This window comes from Chanodichthys erythropterus, chromosome 14 (assembly GCF_024489055.1).
Source record: "Chanodichthys erythropterus isolate Z2021 chromosome 14, ASM2448905v1, whole genome shotgun sequence".
In the NCBI taxonomy this organism is placed as follows: domain Eukaryota; kingdom Metazoa; phylum Chordata; class Actinopteri; order Cypriniformes; family Xenocyprididae; genus Chanodichthys; species Chanodichthys erythropterus.
Window position 1 is genome coordinate 30,881,590 of NC_090234.1, and position 22,642 is coordinate 30,904,231.

At 37.5% G+C, this 22,642-nt stretch overlaps 1 protein-coding gene across 3 annotated transcripts in view; it reads left to right on the forward strand.

Moving 5' to 3' along the window:
- Positions 1-12,317, forward strand: part of clybl (citrate lyase beta like) — a 106,454-nt gene extending 94,137 nt beyond the window's left edge. For all 3 annotated transcript variants that reach the window (XM_067409507.1, XM_067409508.1, XM_067409510.1), the window contains 5 exons: positions 465-566; positions 1,178-1,271; positions 1,475-1,642; positions 6,473-6,597; positions 8,024-12,317. In XM_067409507.1, coding sequence (XP_067265608.1) covers positions 465-566; positions 1,178-1,271; positions 1,475-1,642; positions 6,473-6,597; positions 8,024-8,119 — 585 coding nt within the window. In that variant the 3' untranslated portion in view covers positions 8,120-12,317. The remainder of the gene's footprint in view (positions 1-464; positions 567-1,177; positions 1,272-1,474; positions 1,643-6,472; positions 6,598-8,023) is intronic.
- Positions 12,318-22,642: the final 10,325 nt, after the last annotated feature.

Here is a 22,642-nt window from a genome sequence, read left to right on the forward strand (position 1 = left end):
TGTTGGAAAAAATCGGAATGCTTTGGTCTTCAAAGCACCAAACTTCATTTTAAAGCCTTCTTAGGTAAGCTCAAATATTAGCGGGAAAATGAATAGCGCGGAGAAGTGTCGTATCACACGTCGCAAGTCTCACGAGTCTGTCCACCGGGGGAAGCCAAGGCTCTGCATAAAACTGAAATGAAATGCACTCCCAGACAGCTCAAATCTCATCCCTTCCCTTTTCATATTCAGCGCTCCTTTCTTTGTAAATTTAGACAGGAACCTGTAGTATATCTCGAGGGCCCCTGTGAAACAGGAGTTGTCCAAAGACTGTGTGAATCCTGTCAAGTTTTTGAAGCATTATTTCTTTATTCATCTTCTTTCTCCAAAACCCTGAGTCAGAAGTTTTTAAATTTAATTAGGCTTGGCTTCTGAGTAATGTCGTCTGTTTAAACTGTTTTTGACTGTGTGTGCGTTTGTTTCAGTTTGTTGACAGTTTTCAGCGGTACTTAAAAGGCAGAGAGCTTGAGGAACCCATCCGCTTGGTCACCTTTGTGGAAACTGCTGTGGGTCTGCTGAATTTTAAGGTAAATAACACCTTATATTTTGAGATAGAAATTTAAAAAATGCCCCTATCAGAAAAAAAAAACGGCCAACGTCATGTTTTTTGTCTACTTATAAAATATGCAGTTCCTTTTTTTTTTTTTTTTTTTTTTTTTTTTCTTTTGATTATTTTTCTTTCCCCCTCCCCCAAAAGCACTGTTGTGCTGGCTAGACGGAATCCCAGAGCCAAGACAGGGAAATATTGCAGAGTCACAGCAAGAAGTGAAATTAATTTGGAACCCAACAAAAGCATTCAAGAAATTCCATCTGCTCCGCTCCTGACACGGTCATATCACATTCCAGACTGTCTCTCACTAGTCCTGGTTCTGGGGTTAGTTGCAGCCTTGGACGGTCTTCACAGATTTCTAGATTTCTCCATCCACAGGGACAGAGACGGTCCATTAATTGTGTGTGTGTGTGTGTCTTTTTAATATCTGATATAGTTCCCTTTCTAAACACAATATAAAGAACAGAGACATGGACAGCGATTAAGGGAGTATTGGTGGAAAATAACAGTCGTTTGACTGGGTGACTTGATTGAGTGCCAAAGTACACACACACACACACAGCTCTTTATTTTCTCTGTCTCTTGAAGGCAGTGTGTGAAGCACTTCGAGATCTTGGGCCAAAGGCAGGTCTTCATCATGACGGAGTTGTCTTTGGGTCAGATGACTTCTGTGCCAGCATAGGTCTGCTATCTTTTTATCTCACTCTTTAATGCACCTTTTTTTCCACTTTCTTGTTTTGCTTTGTTTTATGACAGCACCATAAATAATGATAAGCTCATGTAAAAGATGCAGTTTTACAATAATGTGTCATTAATACCCCTTCAAACTGCTCATTCAAACTGGGATTTTTAAAAATCATATTTTTGATCTCTTTTAACCTGCAGGAGCCACACGCACTAAGGAAGCTAAAGAACTCCTGTACGCTCGGCAGAAAGTGGTGGTCACCACCAAAGCATTCGGTCTCCAGGCGATCGACCTTGTTTACATCGACTATCAGGATGTGGATGGACTGAGGCAGCAGGCCAGAGAGGGCGCGCTCATGGGCTTCACTGGTACGCTGACTGCATCACTTTACTTTTCTGTTCACTTTTCCTTTGAAGTGTGTGTGTACTGAAGTGTACTCCTTGCATCCTGGCCTGGTTCTCCTTTAAGTGAGTGTTTTGGACTCAAATGATTTGGGATCTTAATGAAAATACATGCACTAACATGTGCATAATAGCATATAGAGCATATACTTGCAGAACTAGGTAAAAAATTCTGTTGCACATGCTAAACAAATAAGAGATACTGTGATTGGCTGAAATGATTGACATCATAATATTCCGGTCTTAAAGGGATATTGCAGGTTAAATACAAATTGTAATGGACAACTTGTCACAGATGCGATGGATCAAGCACAACTTGTATTTTACCTGCACAATTCCTTAATATATCTCAATTAAATATTGTGTGGAAAATATTAATTTCATTTCTTAAATTATATATTTTATCCTCTGGAGATTAGTGAGTTGTTTTTGTAATATTTTATTTTTTAGTATTTCTCCCTACATCTTTGAGTTTCTCTACATCTTATATTTTATATTATCTACCTTATTAGTGCTGACATTAGTGCTGGTTGTTATATTTGATATCTGCAACACTTTGTGGCATCTATTTTATAATTGTGTTATTTGTCATTATATAATGCTTCCCATATTGCTTTAGTGATTTTATTTATTACCCAAGCTTTTAATGTCCTTCATACAGTACATGAAATTTCAAAGAAAGTTACTGGCATGTGTTTATCAGTGTGCGCATGCGTGCACGTTTCTTTAATGCCTGTGTGAATGTGTATCCGTTATTTGCGAGTGTGTTTGTGGGAGATAGACGTATGTTCGCAGCTTAGCGCTGTGTGGGTTTGTAGCCAGGCAACGTGTGTGTGTGTGTGTGTGTGTGTGTGTGTGTGTGTGTGTGTGTGTGTGTGTGTGTGGAGTCCTGGTGAGCGGGTAACTGGCCACGGGAGGCCAGACACAGCCCTCCTCTGAGCCTCCGCTAATGAATATGTAATTGCTGTTTGCAGAATACACACTGTTCTCCCTGCACATCTCTGTATACACTTGCACTGCCATTCCTCCAGCACAACACTCCTCTGCTAAAGATCACTCGCTTTTCTCCGGTCTTGTTTTCCTCGTGCCAATTTTTGAAAACTTTTTTAAACATCAAAACTCATCAATAATTCCATCTAACACTGAATTTAATTTAAGCCACCATTTTATTATCATTCAACTCTGAAAAAAAAAAAAACTTTTAATACAAAATATTTTAAGAGAATTCATCGATTCATTGAAGTGCATTAACAACCATTATAGTCTCTCCAAAAATACCATAATATTATTACTACCGTAAAATCATAATTAATTAATATTGGATTGCCTTCAAACTATGTAAAATACTAGTTTTTAAATTACCACAATTTTACTTTAGTGAGTTTTGTATTTTGGCAGATACTGTGATGATCATACTAACTGAATTATTTGCTTTTTATCATTATTTTATGGTTTGTGGTGTCTCGGGATATCCATCAGGGTGCCACTGCAAGGTTGGTTGTTTTTATTTCCCCAGCAGCCAGCCTGCGGGTTGATCATGCCATGTTGCAGCCCATCAGCCGGGCGCTCTGTTCAGCAGCCTGTCATTAGGCAGGTGGGGTCGGGTTTGATGACTCTCTTCTGCCTCTCGTGCGAGTCTGAATTGGAGCAGCTCCTCGTGTAGCATGCGCTGAGCTCACCGCCGTTCTGTTTGCCACTGCTAGTCTGAGGTCCCTGTGTGAGGAGGCCTACAGAAACACTGTTTACAGTTTACACCCTCAGTGTGAAGTGTGTGTCTGTGAGTGTGTGTTTATCCGTAGAGATTGCATGCAGATAAATGTAGTTAAGCCAATTTTTTTCTTTTTCTTTTGCATTAGGCTTGCATGAGCAAATCTATTACTATAATATTTAATGCAAATACAATAATTGGGGTCTCAGAATGTTTATTATTAATGTAATGGTTAGTTGAAATCACACTTTTTTTGTATTTTGAAAATGTATTTTATTTACTTATTTATTTTAAATCAGAAAATTATTTAAAATATTTTCAAATAATTAATCAAGCATTTTATATACCATGAGAAACGTTTTCCAACACATGTTCTTAAGTAAATATATATCTTTGAAAATAATAATTGGGCAAAATACTTTTAAATTAATTAAATTAATAATTTAGCAACAGATAAGCAGTAAAATCTGGTACAAAGCAGAAATGCCAAAAAGTTACAAACTAAGATGTGTCTTACCATCAATTTTATCCTCTTCTCTTGTATGTATTATTGCACACATTGTTTTTAAGCATTATTTCCCTGAACTCCCCACCTGTGAATTGACTTGTTTATGTCTTTAGAAAGATTATTGAGACATAACTACACAGATATGATGTTGTGTAATGAATACGTTTTTTTTTTGTTTGTTTGTTTGTTTGTTTGTTTGTTTTTTTGCTGGTCTCCTATAATGAAAGAATATAAAAAGTTTAAATGAATTAAGGTAATTCTAAATAAGGTTTTGCTCCTTTCTTTTATTCACATGTATCCTTTTCTATTGTTGTTTTTCGGACTTTTTCATAGATTCTGTGCTTCTAAGTGAGATTTTGAGAATCATCTAACAGTGACACTCTGCTAAATGGTAGTGAGCCAACCAGACATACTCAAAACAGATGGCACCCTGTGATTGGCCGAATGGCATTGGGGAACATTAATGATGCACTGCAGCCGGCCAATAGCAGCATGGCGTATTGGCTCACCACGCCCCCTTTGCTCACTCTGTCACTAGCTGGCTCAGAACAGACAGCTCCTGAACAGGTGGCAGTCTGGGGAAGGGGCATATTTTGTTGATGTGAGGGAACGACCCCCTGCCAGTCTTTTCTGGGATGGGCGTCACAAACATGGACCTTGAGCCTCAGCTTTAGGGTGTTGATCCAACAGGCCGTCTCCTCCAGAGCAGCAGAGGGACAGTATACACACACACACACACACACACTGGTGACTCTTCCGTCTGCAGCACTGTTGGCTCAATAAGAAAACACAGTCACCAAGCTGGTTTGGTTTATTTACATTGAAGCGCATGCTTTCCTGTCATTGGTTAACCTGATGCCTCGTTCACTCCCAGCTGCATCATCAGATTGTCGTATCTTAAAGTATTTGGCTTCGGCAATGTGTAAAAGATGCAGAAAGTAACACCTGTGCTGTTGCAAGACCGTGTTAACATATGACTGACATTATGCTGCAATATGTAACATTGTGTGCTAAATTATGTGGGAACTCAATGGATAACACATGGCAGAAGCTGTTTCAGAGGGGTTAACTGGGGAAAGACCCACAGATGGAGCTAATGGTTTTCTCATGTATTCAATTCTACGGCTGTCAGACAGATACCTTTCCGTATTTGTTTTTAAGAGACGAGCTAAAGTAGAACATAACAGTTATTTCTTAAATGTAATCTCATCACCTAGAGGTTTGATCTGGGAAAACGTACTTGATTATTATGGTGCAGCACTGGACAGATGTTATTTTTGAGAATAAGGTTTCAGCCGTCATGACCGTAATCCGTTTTAGCTTCTTAGCCGGTGCTGCAAAGTAGGGTGGAAAAGGAAATGTATATTTGAAAATGGCACCTACATTGTCAATGAAGCTACCTTGGGTTTTAAAAAGGCCCTACATGAATAAAAATAATAATGATACTAATATTGTTAGTTATTATATTGTATTATATTCTTATATTGTATTATATTATTGTTGTTGTTATTTTTTTATTTATGTCTTTCTAAAACCCATTATTATTATATTTTTTAATATCAATATTAACATATTATTAGATTATGGAATAATAAAAATAACTAAATAAAAAAATTAATTTGAGAAATCATTTGAAATGATCAGATGCTCACAGAACATGTTTTTTAGAGGTAGATTTAGTAAGTGCATGGATTTCTCACCTCACATTATGGATCATTTCATGGTCATCTGTTGTAGTCGCCTCCAATTTTTCACCCCAGCGTTGGATCATTAACACACGTAGCTGATGCTGCCGTCCTTGACATCTATATCTATGTGTGGTGTGTATGTATGAAGTGTGTTGAGGTGACTGTGCATGTGTGTGGCTTTCACACAGGCCTGTAATAAAAACAGCAAGTGAAGTCTCACAGAGGCTGCTTCAGATTGGAGTGTAACTAAGCGTGCAGTAAAGTTTCAGAGTTCAGCGGGGCACAAGGCGAAAATCGGGATGACACCCATAATTCATAGCATCCTCTGTCCCTGCTGTGTCCCTTAAATTCATTCTTGGTCAGGGAGCTGTACTGGAGAAAGAGTAGCAAATACCCACCAATGCCTTTGCTTCTACTGAGCCAAAGCCCTTTAAATGTGGAGAAATAATCCTAGATGATGTTTTTTCCCCCATTATTTTTACAGAATAGTCACTTCCTGTAGTGTTGTATGTGAGTGGGCTACACTGTTAATGGTGCACGAAAAAAAAAAAAAAGTTTTACACCTAAATAAATGAATATTTATTCTACATGTTGAGATCACATGACCACTCAAATACTACTCACTCTTATTATTGGACACTATTGGTTGTGGAATGAATTGGCCTGTACATTGCGATAGGTGGTTAAAGGAAAAAGTAATATTTTATTAATACATTTTATTTGTATTTTTACTTTTTATTATAAATGTTTCTGAAATATGGGTGTTTAGGATTTCAGTTTATTTATTTATTCATTCATTCATTCTGAGATATGGCCATTAAATATGTTATTCTCTATTATTTATCTACTGTTTATGTTGTTAGTTATATTTTGTCGCACTTGGTTCTTTCTAGGAAAACAAGTGATTCACCCCAACCAGATCAAGGCCGTTCAAGAGGAATTTGCCCCCAGTCCAGAGAGAATCAAGTGGGCCACGGAGCTGATTGCTGCATTCGAGGAGCATCAGAAGTTGGGAAAGGTGCACATCCAGTAGAGTTTCCACACAGAGATATGTATTATTTTCCAGCCTGATATAGCATCAAGACATCCTCCATGATGCATGCTGCACTGTAGCTTTTGTCTGAGAAAATCAAATGAGGTGTTGAATATTATAGTTCCTAATTTAGTGCATCATTGAGTCCTGTGTTTTCTGCTCGGTAGGGCTGCGCGTGTCTGAGATGTGCTAGTAATGTACAATCTGCCAGTAATTCTTACGCTAAGGATGGCCTGGGGGTGCATCAGCGACACTCTCCCTGATCGGCTCTTTGCTCACAAACTGAGATTCCGGGACACAGTTGCTCGATTTATTTTGTGTTTTCCTGTATTTTTTTTTTTTCTTTTTTCAATCTCCTTGCAAATTTGTTACAGAAAATGTTTGCAAAATACCCACCTGAGGTTTTACTGCCTCTCAACACATCATTTTTAGACTCTACCAGCACAACATTACATTTAGGATACAGCTTAACTGCAGATTTAGTTTCTTTGGATGCATATTCCATTTAATTATTAAAACTCTTTCTTCTTAAGAGGTTATGACTGCGTAGGCTGATTGAAATATCCGATCTCAGTCCAGTGGTGCAGTGAATAGGAATATCTGGCATGCAAATAAAAGACTTCCAGCTCTAATTCCTGCAGCTGATTTTCATTCTCATGCTTCTTAGTAGCTTTTTAGTATTTTTTTTCTTTAGTACTTTTAAATTCCCAACCAGCTTGAATAAAACACTGGCTTAAACTGGAAGCTAACATCAAGTTACTGATTCGCAAACCTGATCTCACGTCAATTTGTACGTATTTTACGAAGTGGCTAATTCGTACTAATTCATACGACCTCACATTTTTTTGATCAATCGTACGTGTTTTACGAGTTGCCAATTTCGTATGAATTCATACGAATGGCCTACCTCTAACCCCGCCCCTAAACGTACTCATCACTGGGGTTTAGACAAATCGTAGGAATTCATACGAGTGAGGTCATATGAATTTGTACGAATTAGCTACCTCGTAAAATATGTACGAATTGGTCATGAGATAGCATTGGATTCACTACAATAAACACCATTAACACAAGCATTTAAATAAATCCATAGATAGATAGATAGATAGATAGATAGATAGATAGATAGATAGATAGATAGATAGATAGATAGATAGATAGATAGATAGATAGATAGATAGATAGATAGATAGATAGATAGATAGATAGATAGATAGATAGATAGATAGATAGATAGATAGATAGATAGAGCGAGCTCTTTCCTTGGATTTCTCCAGGGGATTCATGAATCTTATACTTCTTTCTTTCTGTTATATATACATTGCATTAAAGCTGTGTAGTAGGATATGTTCTTCAAGACAATATCTACCTTTATTTTTATTCAACCTGTGTTCTGTTCTCTTCTCCTCAGGGGGCTTTCACCTTTCATGGCAGTATGATTGACATGCCATCTCTGAAGCAGGCTCAGAACATTGTCACAATGGCTTCAACTGTTCAAGGAAAGTGAGCCAAATCTGGGTTCCTCAGACATCAAACTCTGCACCATGCTGGTCGTGCCGTGCACTTCACGTCAAGAGCTAAAACGATATGTGCATTGTTTAACCAGTAACGGAGATGATGTGCTATGCGATATACTTAATTATTAATTGATTGATTATTTTGGCTTCTGAAATCCCTAGTGCATTACCATTTTATGCATTAGTTTGCATTTGTGTGTGAGTGTCTTGCTCGCCCCTTGCTCGTCTCGTGTTAGGGTAGACGATTGGCCATAGTGAAGGTTGTGCACGCCCGACGAAAAGGGCAAACAAACAGAGCTGCCCTGCCATTGAGCTTCCATTCAGCCCGAAGGCTCCTCCAGGCCCCGGCACATCAAAGCACCATTCGCCAAGAAGCTTCCGTGAATTTACTAAAACCAACATCGAGAGAATGAGCCTGTGAGCTGCTCTAAATTGTAGGCCTTTGTTTCAGGGGACTCAGCAAGCCAGTTTGTTCTTCAAGACAAGGCTTGAATGTGCCTGCAGCCTGGCGTAAGCTCTACGCGGCGTGCCACACGCTCGCTCGCAAACACGTACACAAAGAGCTCCGCGAGGGATCCCTCTATGTAAATATCAGCAGTTTTCCATGGCTTTGTTACCCGGTCAGTGGTTCCCATCTCTCCATCCAGCTTCGGAGTCTCCGTGAACATGGCCAAGATGTGCCGCCGTTGTCTATTTCACCAGTGTTGCTCACACACGCTTTGTCAAGAATGCCTCTTTTGAAATAAAACTTTAGGGTGTCATTCCCAATGAATGACCATCCTTTCCACCCTTGAGGGCGTTGTTGTTGTTTATGTCGTGTTTGTCATGAATACATCCTGCAGTACGCTATGTTCCCGCTCCTTCCTGCTGGTCTCCCACGAGCTGATGAGATATTTGGCAGAAATGACTAGGGCGGATTTGTCTGGGATGGGGGTGGGGGGAATGGTTGATGGTTCAGTTGGTCACTATGGTAATAAAAGCCTCTGTATAAAGCGCAACTGAATATGGCGTGATCAATAGTGTCTGTAGCAAGCGACCTGAGATCCGTGCCAGCCTGGGGACGCAAACAGAAATATGGAAGCCGCTGCTGTGAGCGGCCCAAAGGGCCCGACAGTAAGCTGACGGCCTGGCACCCGTCCCACACCTCTCCACACTCCCCCCACCCCTCCATGCTCTCTGCCTTTTGCACTCATTTATTTTTCATTTTCTATGGAATAGTCTTTTTGGACTCATGTCAGACAAGCCCTTTCGCTCTAAGCGCTCTTTCAGCACGTCTGAAGAATCTCAATCAGATCCAAAGACTGTAGTATTGATAGGCCAATGCAATGAGATTCATCTAGAGCTGTCCTGTGTTTAGTTAGCTAAATTGTACAATTTTCTTATAAATTATACATATATATTAGCGGTCAAATCGATTAATCGCTATTAATTGCATCTATTATATATGTATATATAAAAGCATATGTGTGTGTGTGCGCGCACGTTTTTGTGATTTATGAGGACACAAATTTGTATAATGACATGGGTATTATGGTATTATGACATAAACATGAAATATGAGGACATTTCATGAGTCCTCATATTTAAAATGGCTTTAAAAACATACTAAACAATGTTTTATTAAAAGTGTATGTTTTCTGTGATGGGTAGGTCCAAGATAGTAAAACAAACCTGTGTGTGTGAGTGTGTGTTCTTGTAAACATGGTTTATGAGGACACAAATGTGTCCTCGTAAACCAAATGGCTTAAAAAAACGTACTAAAGTTTTCTGTAATAGAGGGATAGAATATACAGTTTGTACAGTATAAAAACCATTACGCCTATGGAGAGTCCCCGTAAACCACGTATACAATTGTGTGTATTATATACAATATTACAAGCTTTTATGGTAGATGCGATTAATCGATTTGACAGCACTTTATACAAAAAAAAAAAAAAAATGTTGAAACATTCAAACCACACATTTTTCTTTCTTCTTCTTCTTTTTTTGCAGAAGAAATAAATCCATACAGGTTTGGAAGATGAGTAAATGAGATTTTTTATTTTTTTAACCATCCTTTTAACACAACCCAGCCAATCACAAGAGTTCCTACTGAACCTCAGTCATTTAAGCCTGTAGAAAATTTTTGATTGTTGATTGACACTATGGCATGATACTAGACTAGCTTTCTTTTTTTTTTTTTTTTGACCATGTTTCTGTGCCATTATTGTTATTTATGTTTGTAATAGAAGTATGTGATTTTTTTTTTTTTTTTTTTTTTTTTGTTATGTGACATTAAATTTAGCAGTAGAATGAATCCTCTGATCAGTGCACTAAAGCACCATTTATTTTATTAATTAGCTTGAAACTGATCTGTATAGACAAAGATTCAGGGTTTAAAGGATTTACGTACTTATAGGTCAGTGAAATGCTACTTCCTCCCACTTCTTTGTCATTTTTCATGACATTTCTATTATGCCTGTAAGTTGACATAATCTTTTCAGCTCACAAGGCGGAATTATTTAAATACATTTACTAGTATTCCCAAAGAGAGTACAATACAATTAACACGAATAGGACCTTACCTAATCTTGACAGCACTCAATTAGGCTTGAAACACAGTCCTGATGGTTATGTGCTGAGATTGCTCTCATAAATTATCTGATATCAACCCAGCAGAGAAAATGCATGTATGCAAAGTGCTTTCAGAGGAAAATTAAAAGGAAACGTTTTACATATTTTTCATTAATCTCAATGGGACCCGTGTGGCAGAGAGGATTTTGCTCGCCTAATTTCTCGCCAAGGGATCTCCCAATAATGACTTCATTCTTTTTACTAGACAATATATGACAAACTCATTTCAACAACGATAATTCCCCTGCAATAAAACGAATCGTTTACAACAAGAGCAAGCAGGAACCATTTTGGAAATAATGTGTAATTGAAATGAAATTGAATTTATTTGAAATGGGGGTATAATGAGTGAAATTGAACTATAGTAATGTTGTAAAATGTCTGGCGTTTTTTTTTTTTTTTTTTGCATGTAGGTTAATGTGACTTGGATTTACGTGAATAACATTACCAACGAATAACTTAAAAATACAATTGTGGAAAAACAGGTGCAGATTCGACACAAATGCCTAGCTTTCGGTGACATTTGAGAGAGAGAGAAAAAAAAAACATTCAATAATTTTTGCCTTTAGCTTTTTTGAGAAAGTATTAACACAACACTAAAATACAAAGTGTTATTGCATTTGGGGATATTATTGAACACTCCGCTTTATTACCTTAGGGATGATTATAATAGTGGGCTAATATGAGGCTGTTACCTACAGACGCCCATCTTTTTATTTTGTTCGTATCAGTTTCAAAAATAATTTTTATAACGTTTCAAATATCTGTGCAAACTTCATTTTATTCTTTGGTAAATGATTAGAGACTCAGAGTTTGATTTATTTCCCCCTCTGCTTTTTTTATTTGTTTTGCTTTATTTTAGGTGCATTGCAACATATTAAAATATAGTCGGTTAGTCTATTTAATTTAAATTATTTTAGTTTCTGCTTGTGTATATGAGCCTGACACAATCAGAACTCTTGTTTTATCCCTATAGCGCACACCTTGATGTCATACAAATCCAGCGTGAGTTTGTTTATTGTACTATAAATGCATTTATATAAAGTAATAATTTTCAGTAATGTTGCATATTTCCTAATGCTCCATAATTTTAATTATGATAATTTCCCTGTATAACCTGTTAAAAAGCTTTAATTCGTGTGTGGTATTAAAAGCTTAATGTTTTGCCAGAATAGTGAATGTGTGCTTGAGTGAAGGATAGTTCTCTCTGAATAAGCGGAGACTTTGAGCTGACTCTTTATTTGAAATGGAGACAGATCAAAGGACAAACCCCAGTAAACCTCCTCCGGTCTTTGTCTGCGGTTGCTATGGCTTCAAGTCGAGGGGCCACGTAAATCAGACTCGTTACAGTGCGACAAAAAGTCTTCAAAACTTTTTTGTTTTTAGCTGACTTGACCCCATGTATCTTTATTCAAACGAGTTCATTCTAAGAAAAGAAATGCAATGTCAAAAAGTGTTAATTTGTGTCTGTTATATGCCTACTTGATTTATTAATTTATTTGAATAAAATGCATTGTTCACCTTTTTGTTATGGGTTGTGGGATGATGATAATAATAACAATTTACTATGAAGTGTACTCATTTTGGATATAAAATAGACGGCTTCATTACAAAATGGGTTTTCCTTCAACCTGATTACTATTTTTAACGGAATAATATTTTATACTTTAATAACATCTTCATCGTCAGGCCTACAGAGAACTATATGAGCAGATGTAATTTCCACCTCACAGTCTTAGGAACAGCCCATGGGTGGATTCCCCAATTACAAGCCCATAGCAGCCCCCCTTCAAATTGACTTTTCCTTCTGTTGTGACAAAATGGTGCAATTGTCGCGTAGCCTCCAGGATAATCAGAGTATCGTGCTTTTATGTATATTATGGCGGCTGGCTCATTATCACACAACTGCTCGTGAATTAGAGAGAAATTAAAACAATTCTGCTATATCTTTCATGGATGCGATAAAACAGATACGCTTTTGAGTGCTGGTGAGCTTGCTGTGTGACTTGACTGCTTGGCGCAGCTTGTACCATCTCACCCACTGGCTTTCTGATGAAAGAAGAACAGAACTTTAAGAAGTGTGCCGCCGGATGCTGTCAAAATTGGGGGCAGGAAGAGAATGGCTGTTCATAAAGGCGACATTTATTGCTTCTTGGCTGTTAGGACTTTTGCAGTTGAACCCCCCTAGAACGGTGCAGATGCATCCAGACTGAGCAGTCGAGAGGAATATATGATCTGCAAGTTATAATGAGTAACAGGTGCACTGTGAATTCGAGTCGATGCACATTTATAGCTGAAATGCGAAGGTTGGCAGAGAAGAATGTGTAATAGATTGATAAAAGAAGTCATAAAATAGTAGGGCTTATTTTAAGGTGTCCGTAAGGCAACCATTGTCTTCAGTGTCATTTAAAAATTTACCCGGGAGGCCCGTGAAGTCATAGTATTTAATTTAAAGAGGCCTCTACGCTTTGGGTATATCTTGGAGTGACCCTAACCACCTACACAAGCTCGCATCTTTTCCAGTTCACTTAATTGTCAGGTATTGAGTCATGGGAGCACGAGCCGCTGGTTTATCACCTTCCCTTGACACAGGTTCTCTGTTCTTACCGTGCCCGCATTCTTAAACAAGCAATTAAAACACCTACATCTTTACATTCTCTCTTAAATAGTTTCTTGTTTTATATCACATTAACAAACATTACATGTGATCCTGAACAAATCAATTTTCACAGCACAGGTCAAGTTACAAATGTGATATGGACTGACATTAAATCCAAACATGAATATAAATGAAAACGTGAACAACAGAACAAAATTTGATCATGTCTTGTTGAAATGTGTTATCAATAGTTATAAAGAAATTGTTGATCTGGTTTTGATCCCATATCAAAACTTTAACAAAGTTAATAATGGACTATATTAGAAAGACTAGACACTATGGGAGGAGGACATGGGTCCTATGGGACATATAAAGATTATCTGTGTTTAGTGTCTCTTATGATTTGCAGTTGCTGAATTGCTTTCTCCAAAATTCATTCATTTGACAGAAAGTCCAAAGCATTTAATAATTTTCTCTATAGCATATATGTGTTTTGTTTTATTTTTACTATCTGTTAAATGTTAGAATTGTCTCTTTGAGTATAGGTTCTGATTTGTTACTTTGTAAATGCTAGGACTTTGAACTGTTTTAAAAAAGAAAGAAAGAAAGAAAAAAGCTTATAAACCTTGTTCGTGCAGTTATAAAAACACGATTTACAGTAAATTTCATATGCTTGTGTTCCTAACACGTTCAGCGCGTGCCTGTGTTTGCACAGTCAAGCTCTTAATTGTAGTTTATGACATCATCTCTGCTAATCCAATTAAACATGTTTGTCCTATAGACCCAGAACTTTGTGAAGAGTGAATACCGCTATTTAAAGACAGGGCAGCCGACAACTTTCTGCCTTTGAATTAGATAAATATATTTAATTGGTTGAACTTGCTTGGAATGGGAAATTAGGCTATTAATGCTCTTTTGTATTTAGTAAACATGAATGAATGTACAAATTAATTTATGAATGACTGATTACAAAAAAATCCATCGCAACAAAAACATACTATTTTGCCTAAAATGATTTTGAAAGATAAACTGGAATTCGAGGGATCGAATTTTTAAATTATATAGCATGCTATTGGTAAAACCTGCACCACTGCAAAAATGCAACAGGGCGAGAAAAAACTTTCAAACCTGCTAGAAATTGTCATTTTGATAAAGGAAGCACCAGACAGAAGCACCGAAATTTCTAAGTCATAATTCCGCAAAGAAAAAGTACAGTTTTTCGACATTTTAACATTTCTTCATATTTGTGTTCATTCTTCAGTTCATGTCGTTTCTGACAAGTTTTGCCTGTCAGAAAAGACACATTGGAAACGCGACTGCAAGATTAAAAAATATATCTTTGGGTTCGCTGATATACTTTCGATGTGAAAGTTTTTAATTAATCTAAATCAGTATTTCGTAAATATAGTCTCTATATTAACGAAAAAGTTATTTTAACGTTGTGGAAATTTTGGCTTCAATAAAAAAAAAAAAACGTATTTATTTGATGTCTTCGAGAGAGCTGATACCATGGAAATTGAATTCGATTAGAAAAATAAGTCTTTTGAAATACTGATTTGTTCCATGACAGTCTAGTTTTACTCCATAATGAGTGTAACACACTATTTTCGTCGCAAAATTTGACATCTCCACAACACTTTTACGTCACTTGCTTGTTTCATACACCGACATCTGTTCACGTCTGATTTGAAGTTAACACCATTATCTTTACTTAATAATTTAGAATATTAAATACATGCATTTTTCCCCCTAAAAAAAAAAACACTTAGATTATTATGAATTAATTCTTTAATCCGAACATTTGATACAGTGAAGAGTGATATATATTTAGGGCTCATGAATAATTTTCTCATGCCCGTCTTACCTTTTTCTTTGCGCAGTATGACAACCTCGTCACTTTATTTCTCACTTCAAGTTGAATTTTACATTTCAGTTTAACAACCTATTAATACTAATGGTGGTGGCTTCCATTTTATACACGCTTAGTGCCTTGACATTGATATTTGTAGCCTTCAGAACGCTTATTTGAAAATAATAATTTTATCACGCTATAATTAAATATGTTTAAAAGTAGGTTACTAAATCATTTTCTGTCTCCATAACTTAACATAACCGCAGTGCCCACAGAACACCGTATGCATAATATAAAATGTTGCCTCAACAGAAGAGAAACCATGGGGGGATAAACTTAATAAAACCTCAACACCTCAAAGCCCTGTAAGCTATAATGGCAGCTTTATTTGAATATACAGACAGCATAAACACTCCAAATTATAACTAGAAGTGGATTTAAACAAACAAACCCTGGCACTAAAAGGTGTCTCAACTCAAGTCAAGCTAAGTGCTGTCACATACCCCCAGCAAAAGTAAGACAGTGACATTTCACAGGGAACGAAGCGAAATGTATTTTTATCATGTCTTAGTTCAGCAGGCTGTAGTTGAGCGTGAGCTGTCAAATCAGTTTGGCGAAGGCGCGTGTGGAAGCAGTGATGCTCAGGTAAGGAGCCTCTCTTCTCTGAACCACAGCACAGCTGACTGCTCCAGGAGCCAAAGTAATGAGGGTTCCGCTGGGGGCCGCCTGGTTGGAGAGGTGGCTTAACCCTGCCTGGACGAGGCAGGAGCCCGGGCTCTGTTTTTTCAATCGGAGCCCCTTGCAGAGCACGCGGCCCTCACCGAACATTTTGACAATGCCGGTGATAAGCACGAGGTGATGAAAGGAAGCTGTCTGCGAGGGCGTTCCTGTTTTGCTGCATGATAATTCTTCATAAAGAATTGTGGGTTCCAAAACAAGACAAAAAAGCACCCATATTTTAGTGCGGTGATGATTCCCAAACATAAACTTTAAAACACTGCCTAAAATGGACACTTGTTTTGAATTGGACAAAAAGACACGTCTATTTTATTCTTCCCAAAATTAATTCATTCAATGTATTCATCCAAGATATTGTATTTTATTCATGGACTCTTTCAATATTTTTATGCAAATTACTGTACTGTTTAAATAATTTGGTTTTGATTCATGCAAATCTCTCAGAATCATGATGATCTTTATAATCAAATGTAATGTTTCCCTTGAGTGCATATTATCATTTTCATGGGATTTCTCCAAACCAGACTATTAATACAATTGTAAAGAGAATTCCGCTTGTGTCACCAAGATGAATTTGCTCAGTTATTTTAGCAAGATATGCTGTCATTTACCATTGAAGATGTCAAGAAGGGGGCAAAGGTGGCCATCCCCTAAGACAAGCGCCTAATTATATAATTTGTCTTGTGAGTGGGACAGACCACTGTAAGGTCTCCACTGGGATCACTTCTTCAGCAGCCCGAGCCTATCATCAGTTTCATCAACCCTCATTTATGTAAGGGCACAGTGAGCGAGTTCATTTATCTCTTTTTCCAACCACAGGAACTAGACATGGCAAGAAGACATTCAGCAGCCTACAGGATTCAGCTTTTAACATTAGACATATCTTCAGGCGATCTGACAGTGTTGTCAGGTTTCTACGAGATTGAGTGTGAGGATATTTGAACCAACAGAATAGATATTTGCTATTAATGTTCAAAGAAATCTTTTATTTATGCAATTATACTGTGTAAATCCTATCAAAAACTAAAACCAAATATCTATATTCTAGTAAGTAGTACATTTTATTTTGTGCCAATTAATTGCATTGTTCATTCCATTCCATTTATTTGTTTAGCAGTAACTTTTAAAGATTTACAAATGAAAACAATGCAAGCCAAAGCAATTGATCCAAGGGATAGCATATGGTTTGTGATACCAAAAATATCCATAATATAATGTAGCTAAATCATCTCTGAACTGTGGCAATGATGTTTAAACCAAACATCATACAATCACTGATCGTTCTGTGGTAATTCTGAGTTCGTGTTGACACTGTAGTGAGCCAAATTGCTTATCAAGGCTGGACATATGCGTGTGCCAGGGCTTATACTTATTCCAGGATGCGCAAACACAGCACTGTAAATCGCAGACTATGCAGCTCGGATTCGCACCTGCTGAGGGGGAAAGGAAGCATTGCATTCTGGAGATATGGCCTGTGAGCACGCCTAGCGTACCTTCACAAAATGTCACAGCAGTTATGAAAGCAAGTCATTATCAACTCAGGGGGACCCTTGACACTGGTCTATGAGAGATAGTTCCAGTAGTTCAAAGCCATGCCTAATGGCCATTCCAAGGTCAGCTTGAAACAGAGAAAGTGGCTTGTGATGTCTAAGAACATCTAACCACCCTTGTGAATCCAGCGGGAGGTTCTGGTGGCCGGTGACGCACTAGGGGTAGTCCAGGGGATTCTATAGGTGAGCTTACAGGTTTAATAAGAACAGATTAGGCCTTCATTTGGGGGGAAAACCTGTATATTCAAGGTAGGAGACCATCGATCTAGAGTTTTAAAGAATATGTAAAGTCAGTTGCATAGAAGAGGACTGGCTTTTTAAGGGCTTTGACCGTTTGACTGTTCTTCTCTTCTTTTTTCTCATCCCTTCTCTTACACCTGAGGGTTGTATATTTGTACTTGCTCTCTCTTCTTTTCTCTTACTGAGATGATCCAGCACTGTGGTTGTCCAGCTGTGCAGGATGATTTCCTCTCACTGAATGTTGACCTTTTCCTCTATGAAAGATGCTGTATTCAGAGGCACGACTCTGATGTGATGCTCATGGTAGTTCGTCAGATGTGGAATGGATCAGCATCTACAGGATGTAAAATCAAAATGGGAAGCCAGTGCTGTAAAGATGGTTACATGAATGCACATTATTTGTGCATCAAAATATCTCCCAATTTTTACATTAGAGAATGTTTTACTGCCAAATAGTTATATAATTATGTATAAAACTGACGTGTGATATCCCATTACCCCCAAAGCGTTTTTTTTTTTTTTTTTTTTTTTAAAGCCATGAGCAGAACTATAAACCTTCTTTCTCTATCTTATGAATAATTGGTGATGAAATAAGGTTCTTCTATTAATTCAATTTACTTGTCTTATAAAGTATACAGCAACCAGCAATACTGGTAAACAAAACTTATCCATATGTGAAGTATCTTTATATTAATTATGTACACTGTCCTCATTCAAGATGGCTGAATTTTTTTTTTTGTTTGTTTGTTTGTTTTTTTTAAGTTCAAACCACTTTTATTTAAAACATTTACATCCTCTCCTATGTCAAGGCCCGGCCCACAAAAGCTTCTGAACATTTGCCACATGGATTGAGTGTTTTTCTTTTAGAAGTCCAGACCTGCGTTTAAGGCCATTTAAACAGGACCTGTCAAATACAAGGCAAGCAGAGAAATGGTCGCATGGCTCTGAGGTTTGGTTCATGTGCTGCATAGGCTGAACGGACCAGGTGTAGAGCTCTGGCTCTTGGACATGTCCGTGGACGACCTTGCTCTCATCACCAAGAGCCTTGGAAAGCCTCCCAATCCTGGGGATCCATATTTGGACCAGCACCAAGTTTGGAGGCCCACAGATGTTGTGGAGAGGCCAGATATTATGATAGTTGTCTCATGCAGACAGTCAAGCTGATTCATATGTGTGAACGATGAAAAGGTTCATCTCTGTGGCGCATATGTTAAATTCACATTTTATCTTTTTTTTTATCAAGATTTTTTTTATCATGTAGTTTCTTCTTTACACATGATATGCCCACAATATGTACCGTTACACTACACTTAAACAATGTTATAAACACTGTCCTTCCATACTGTCAAAGCTATTTGAGGAAAAAAAGGCAAATCTATTTGCTTATACATGAACACTAATCTCACTAATGATATGAAGTAATGCAATAATTAATTAAGCAGGTTTACTTAAACATTATAAAATAAGAAATATACAAAAATGTTGACACAAATTGCACAAATTCTGCCTTAGACATTCTTATGAATTTTGCAGTCGGTTGACAATATGATAGGCTACTTTTCTTTAATTATAAGTTTTGTTATAATTTTTCCTCTATACTTAACGGACCCTCCAGACATGTTCCTAGTCATACCGGGCAGGCATACCTCACTGATTCAAAAACTCTGTCAGTGTTACGAGAGCTAAATAAAATATAAATTGGTCGAAAGAAAACTTTAAATCTCAACAGTGAACATAAATGTCCTGACTGCATAGCAACCAAATAGGACTGCACTACATTCTTTAAAAAATAAAAATTATTTTTTAAATTAAAAAATACTTTTAGTTCGTGTGGAATTATGACTTTGCAAAATCGGTAACACTTTATAATAGTTTTATGTATAAAGAATATAATATTAACAAGCATAATTCCATTGCTAAACAGATTGTCACGAACTTTTATTCATGTATCTTCATAGTTGTATGTAGGCTATTACTGATCTGTTAAGCTTTTTATAATGTTTGTTAATGACTTCTTCATGAAAGTGTTAGCAAAGAACCTTTTGAGAGATAAGTACAAATAAATGATGATGTGCTCGTGGAGTAATTGATTTAATGAAGTTCCTATGAAACTATTAAAAGCGAGTGGAGGTCATGCGAGCGGCACCCCTGAGAGCTCATTGTCAGATGTTTAACTCAAGCAATCTTTTGGGAAAGACATCGGGGCTAATAGGTGAACTCACAGCTGTCTGAGTCGGGCTCGAGCTTTCAGAGCAAATAGCAAACAACTACTCATCCGGCCTCTAACGTAATGGGACGGCAAACTTTCTCAACAGCCTCATCTTGACACGCATGCACGAAGGACAAGCACGACACCTAATCAATAAGTGCGCTAAACGACTGTTAGTCACAACGATAAAAGCATTTTTTTTTCCAGAGTTGAGCTCATAAAACATGTACTCACGTTTCACTGTATAAACACCCCATGAGTTTTCGCCCATGCGTCAAAAGTTTTCGTGTCCGTGTTTTAGGGTTCAGTCTCGGAGTGCAGGGAGGAAACATGCAGCCCTGCAGCTGCAACTGGATTGTGTTTTCTCACTTATTCTGGAAACTTAAGATAGTAGGCAGGTAGGGTGCTTGGAAGAGTTTGGCAGAGTGCCTGGAGAATGAATATGTGCCCAGTTTTCTTGGTCTTCAAAGCATAGTGTGGTAAAACAGTCAACGGATGTTTATAATACCTCGCATACTTTATGTTGTTCTTATTTTGAAATGGTGAGGAGGAGAAGAGTTTAGTTTGGTTCTTTTAAAATGTTTCTTCGTGGTTGTCTTTAAAGAGAGTCCGACTGACAAAAATTGTCTTTTTCTAGACTGATATTTTAGCAATGTTACAATTCATCAATGTGATTTAAAGTTATGATTAAGTAATACAATTATTATCTATTAATATTTAATATTTAATAAATTAATTGATTAAAAATTATCAAAATTTACATTTTGTGAAAACTACTAATCGTTTTATTGATAAAAATAGATTCATTCTTGATTTATTCTACGTGGTTGACAAGTGTACAGTTTTAATTATCTCAAAGTTAACCAAACCAAAAGGAAAATTATAACAACGTACAATTAATTTAATACGATTTTGGAATTATATTTGTGTTATTTAATATTTAATGCACTTCTCTCGCTCTCTCTCTCTTTCTCTCTCTCTCTCCCTACAGACACTCAAACACCATGGCAAATATTCCATTAGTGCCGTAATTTACCTCAGAGACTTTGCAAGCTCGCAGATGAAATCTGGCAGTGTGAGTTGAACATATGTGCGACGTTCAAACAGATAAAGTGTGAAGTGCATTTTTTTCTAATGGAGAAATTACGGGAAAATTTAATGTTTTCTTTTCATTACAAGTGCTCTTGGTGCATCTCTTAAAACAGGGTGCACAATGACTCGGGTACTTTGAACCCTCGTCAAACGCATAATGAGAAGCTGACGGTGTGAAATCTGACTAGACTGTAGTAAACAGCCTCCTCTGATGTGATCATTCTGTCCAATAAAGGCAAAACGGGAGAGAACTCGCTGCGTTTTCACACTGACTTCTGCTTTGTCTTTTGAAAAGTGGCGTCTGAGAGTCTGACTCTTGGAGTTACTGATTTGCAGGCTGCATGTTAAGGTAGACCATGTAAGTGATTTCCACGGGCATTGCACTAAAGGAGAACAAATCGCTGACAAAGGGGGTAGCTTTTCGATTCAATAGCGTCGTTAGGACGACCGAAAAGTATTCCTCAGATAATAAGTTCTACTTCAAAGCGTCTCCCATTCAGCTGTGACTGCTGCAGCTTTTATGAAGTCCCCCCTTTTCACTCCGACGGGACTATCTCTTTGGTTATTTTTCACCGTGTTTATTTTGCACTATTCAAAGGGCACTTGTTTTAAATAAATAGAAGATCATTCATTCCTTGAGCAAATAATAGTTCGTGGACAAAAGATGGGCAGAGCGCGCGCTTATTTCCGAATTAAACATTAAAGCGCGCGAGGGATTTCAAAGATTTGGGAACAAAATATGAGCGATTCTGATTAAGAGCGAATTGACTGCTCTAACGTAGCATGAAACTAAGGTCAGTGCGACTGTATCTTAATAGAGTGTTTCCAATTGAAGTGGCCTTTTCCCAGTGTCCGGTAAATACACACACGCTTTATGAAGTGCCCTTGAACTTCACACTATTTATGGGGCGTTTCACTGACACAAAACGTTAGATTTACAATCTCAAACGACACACCGACTTGTGTACTTTATTCTACAGGGGTTAGCGTGACGTTCGTTAGCACGAAATTAAAAATCAAACTTTCTTAGGAAGCGTCTTAGAACTTATTCCTCAAGCACATTTTCCACTTGCCAAATGAAATGTTAAAGATGCCTATTTGTATGTTTCTGCGCTTATATAAAATGAAAGAACATGCTGATTTTAAGGGACAAAACGGTTCGTGGGAGAGGTTTCAGCTTTGATGATTGACCATTTAGCGGCAGTTAGTAGTTTTTCTACCACAAATATTCAAATGGGACCCATAGAAGTCCTAACGCACCGTGCAGTCTTCCGTTCTGATGTGGAGCTCTTTGAAGTGGTGCAGGACTTGCGCTGGTCAATTCTGAGTCTATAGTCTGGGACAGGGGGCACTTTGAAAGTGTGATTGTGCGTTTTAATGAAGGAAATAAGACGGGGCACTTTGTTTCATATTCTCCATACTACTTTCTTCTTATTGTCAGGCAGCTTTTATGTCTTATATTCCCATGAATGATTCATGTATTGATGGCTTTGTGCTATTGTACTTTTCACTTTTAAGTGACGGTTCCCTTTTGAACGGACATTGAATGGCTAGAGAATATTTTTATTCAAGAGAAAATAGTTAAAATTGTATAGAAAGTGTGTATTGTAGAACATCGCT